The sequence below is a fragment of the Heterodontus francisci genome, chromosome 34, assembly GCF_036365525.1.
Source record: "Heterodontus francisci isolate sHetFra1 chromosome 34, sHetFra1.hap1, whole genome shotgun sequence".
Lineage (NCBI taxonomy): Eukaryota > Metazoa > Chordata > Chondrichthyes > Heterodontiformes > Heterodontidae > Heterodontus > Heterodontus francisci.
This window is the reverse complement of record NC_090404.1, coordinates 22421109-22422889: the sequence shown is the minus strand read 5'-3', so window position 1 is coordinate 22422889 and position 1781 is coordinate 22421109. Positions and strand designations below refer to the sequence as shown.

The following is a 1781-nucleotide window of genomic DNA, read 5'->3' as shown; positions in this document are numbered from 1 at the left end:
GTTACTGATGTTATTTTTCTTGTCTCTTTGATGTTCCCATTTTGGTTTCAATAGGTTTTCGATGCTATCTTGTTCTCCATCATGCTTTACTGTATTATTTTATATTCTGATATTATTGACCTGTCTTATTTTCAATCTGGGCGATTATATTAAACACAGAAGCAAGTGCACGGAGGTTAAGCAATAGTTTTCCACTCAGGACCATGTGTCAAAGCTATAAATTTCACACAGAATCCTGTAAAACGGATGATTTTGTTGGGAGTCGGACCAGTAACATTCCTGTTCTCTCCAGCTCACAAGCATACACTATTCCTCTTTCTCTTACTCCCACTTCCTCTATTACAGCTAACTTGGCAGTGATTGTGATCCTGTCCCGAGGAAGATGCGGTCTCTCCAGATGTATCACTTACTACCTAATGTCCTTGGCAGTTACGGATCTCCTGATCATCATCACCGCTGTGATATTTAACCGGATTGTTGGTATTTATTTCCCAGGCAGTATCCTGTTCATCACACCGCTGTGCAGTTTCCGTGTTGCCCTCAGCTTTTCGATCATGGACTGTTCTACCTGGTTAACAGTCGCTTTCACTTTTGATCGATTTATGGCCATTTGTTGCCAGAAGCTGAAAATAAAATACTGCACCGAGAAAACAGCGGGACGGGTTATTGGAATCGTGCCTATAATGAGTTGTTTAAAATATACGTTCCATTATTTTATATATGAACCTTTGTATATAATTAACGATATACCCTGGTTCTGTGAAATAAAATTAGTATTTTATGCATCAAATGCATGGATTGCATATGACTGGATTTGCCGTATTTTAACCCCTGGTCTCCCATTCATTCTGATTTTACTGCTCAATGCTCTGACCATCAGACATATTCTGACAGCCAATAGAGCTCGCAGGAGACTCCGAATCCAGACCATTGGAAAGACTCAGAGTGACCCAGAGATGGAGAAGCGGAGAAAATCCATCGTTTTACTCTTCTGCATTTCGGGCAGTTTCATCATGTTATATTTGCTACGTCTTATAAATTTCCTTTATGTCCGAATTGTGAAACTTAATTATTTCTCTGGTTCCAATTTTGATGAATCAAATTATATTCTGGACCAAACTGGATATATGTCTGAGCTTTTGAGTTCCTGTGTCAATCCGTTTATTTATGCAGGGACCCAGAGAAAATTCAGAGAGGAGTTAAAAAATGGAGTGAAATATCCACTAAATCTAATTGTTAAATTGTTGAAATGATGGGATAAGTAAAATCCAACATGAATTGCACGTTATATTGCATCCATTGCTGTTCTTGTGCATCACACACGACCTCCCCTCCCAGAAAAGTCACTCACTTTGACATCGTTATCCATTGTACGAATTTAAGAATGCATAAGTAACACACCATCAACGTATAATTCAGTGGTGTAACATGCTCTCGTTTAGTTATCAGTTCCCTTCCCCGTGCTAACACCAGCTTAGTTCATTCCCAACTGCCCCAAGGGAACTGGAGTATTGCTACATTCAGAGATTCCGACCGTTGATCTGTTGTTAGATATCAAGTTTACCTGTTCAATAAAGGGACATCAATAACCTTGCTGGGAATGATTTTTGTCTTCGCGTAAGATGAGCACTGAAATTGAATCCTGTAATGCCCCATGCATTGGTCTCCAATCCATAGGCACAGCCTCACATCCGCACTCTTGTGCCCATAAACATAGAAACAGAGGAAATGCTGGAGGAAAAAGACGAAAACTAGTTCGCCTTTTCATTGTCCAACAAACA

General features: G+C 39.7%; 1 protein-coding gene across 1 annotated transcript; it reads left to right on the top strand.

The window, feature by feature from the left end:
* The first annotated feature begins 203 nt into the window (after nt 1-203).
* Nucleotides 204-1253, top strand: LOC137348722 (neuropeptides capa receptor-like). The gene has a single exon (XM_068013977.1). It carries the CDS (start codon nt 204-206, stop codon nt 1251-1253), a length of 1050 nt encoding a protein of 349 aa, XP_067870078.1.
* Nucleotides 1254-1781: the final 528 nt, after the last annotated feature.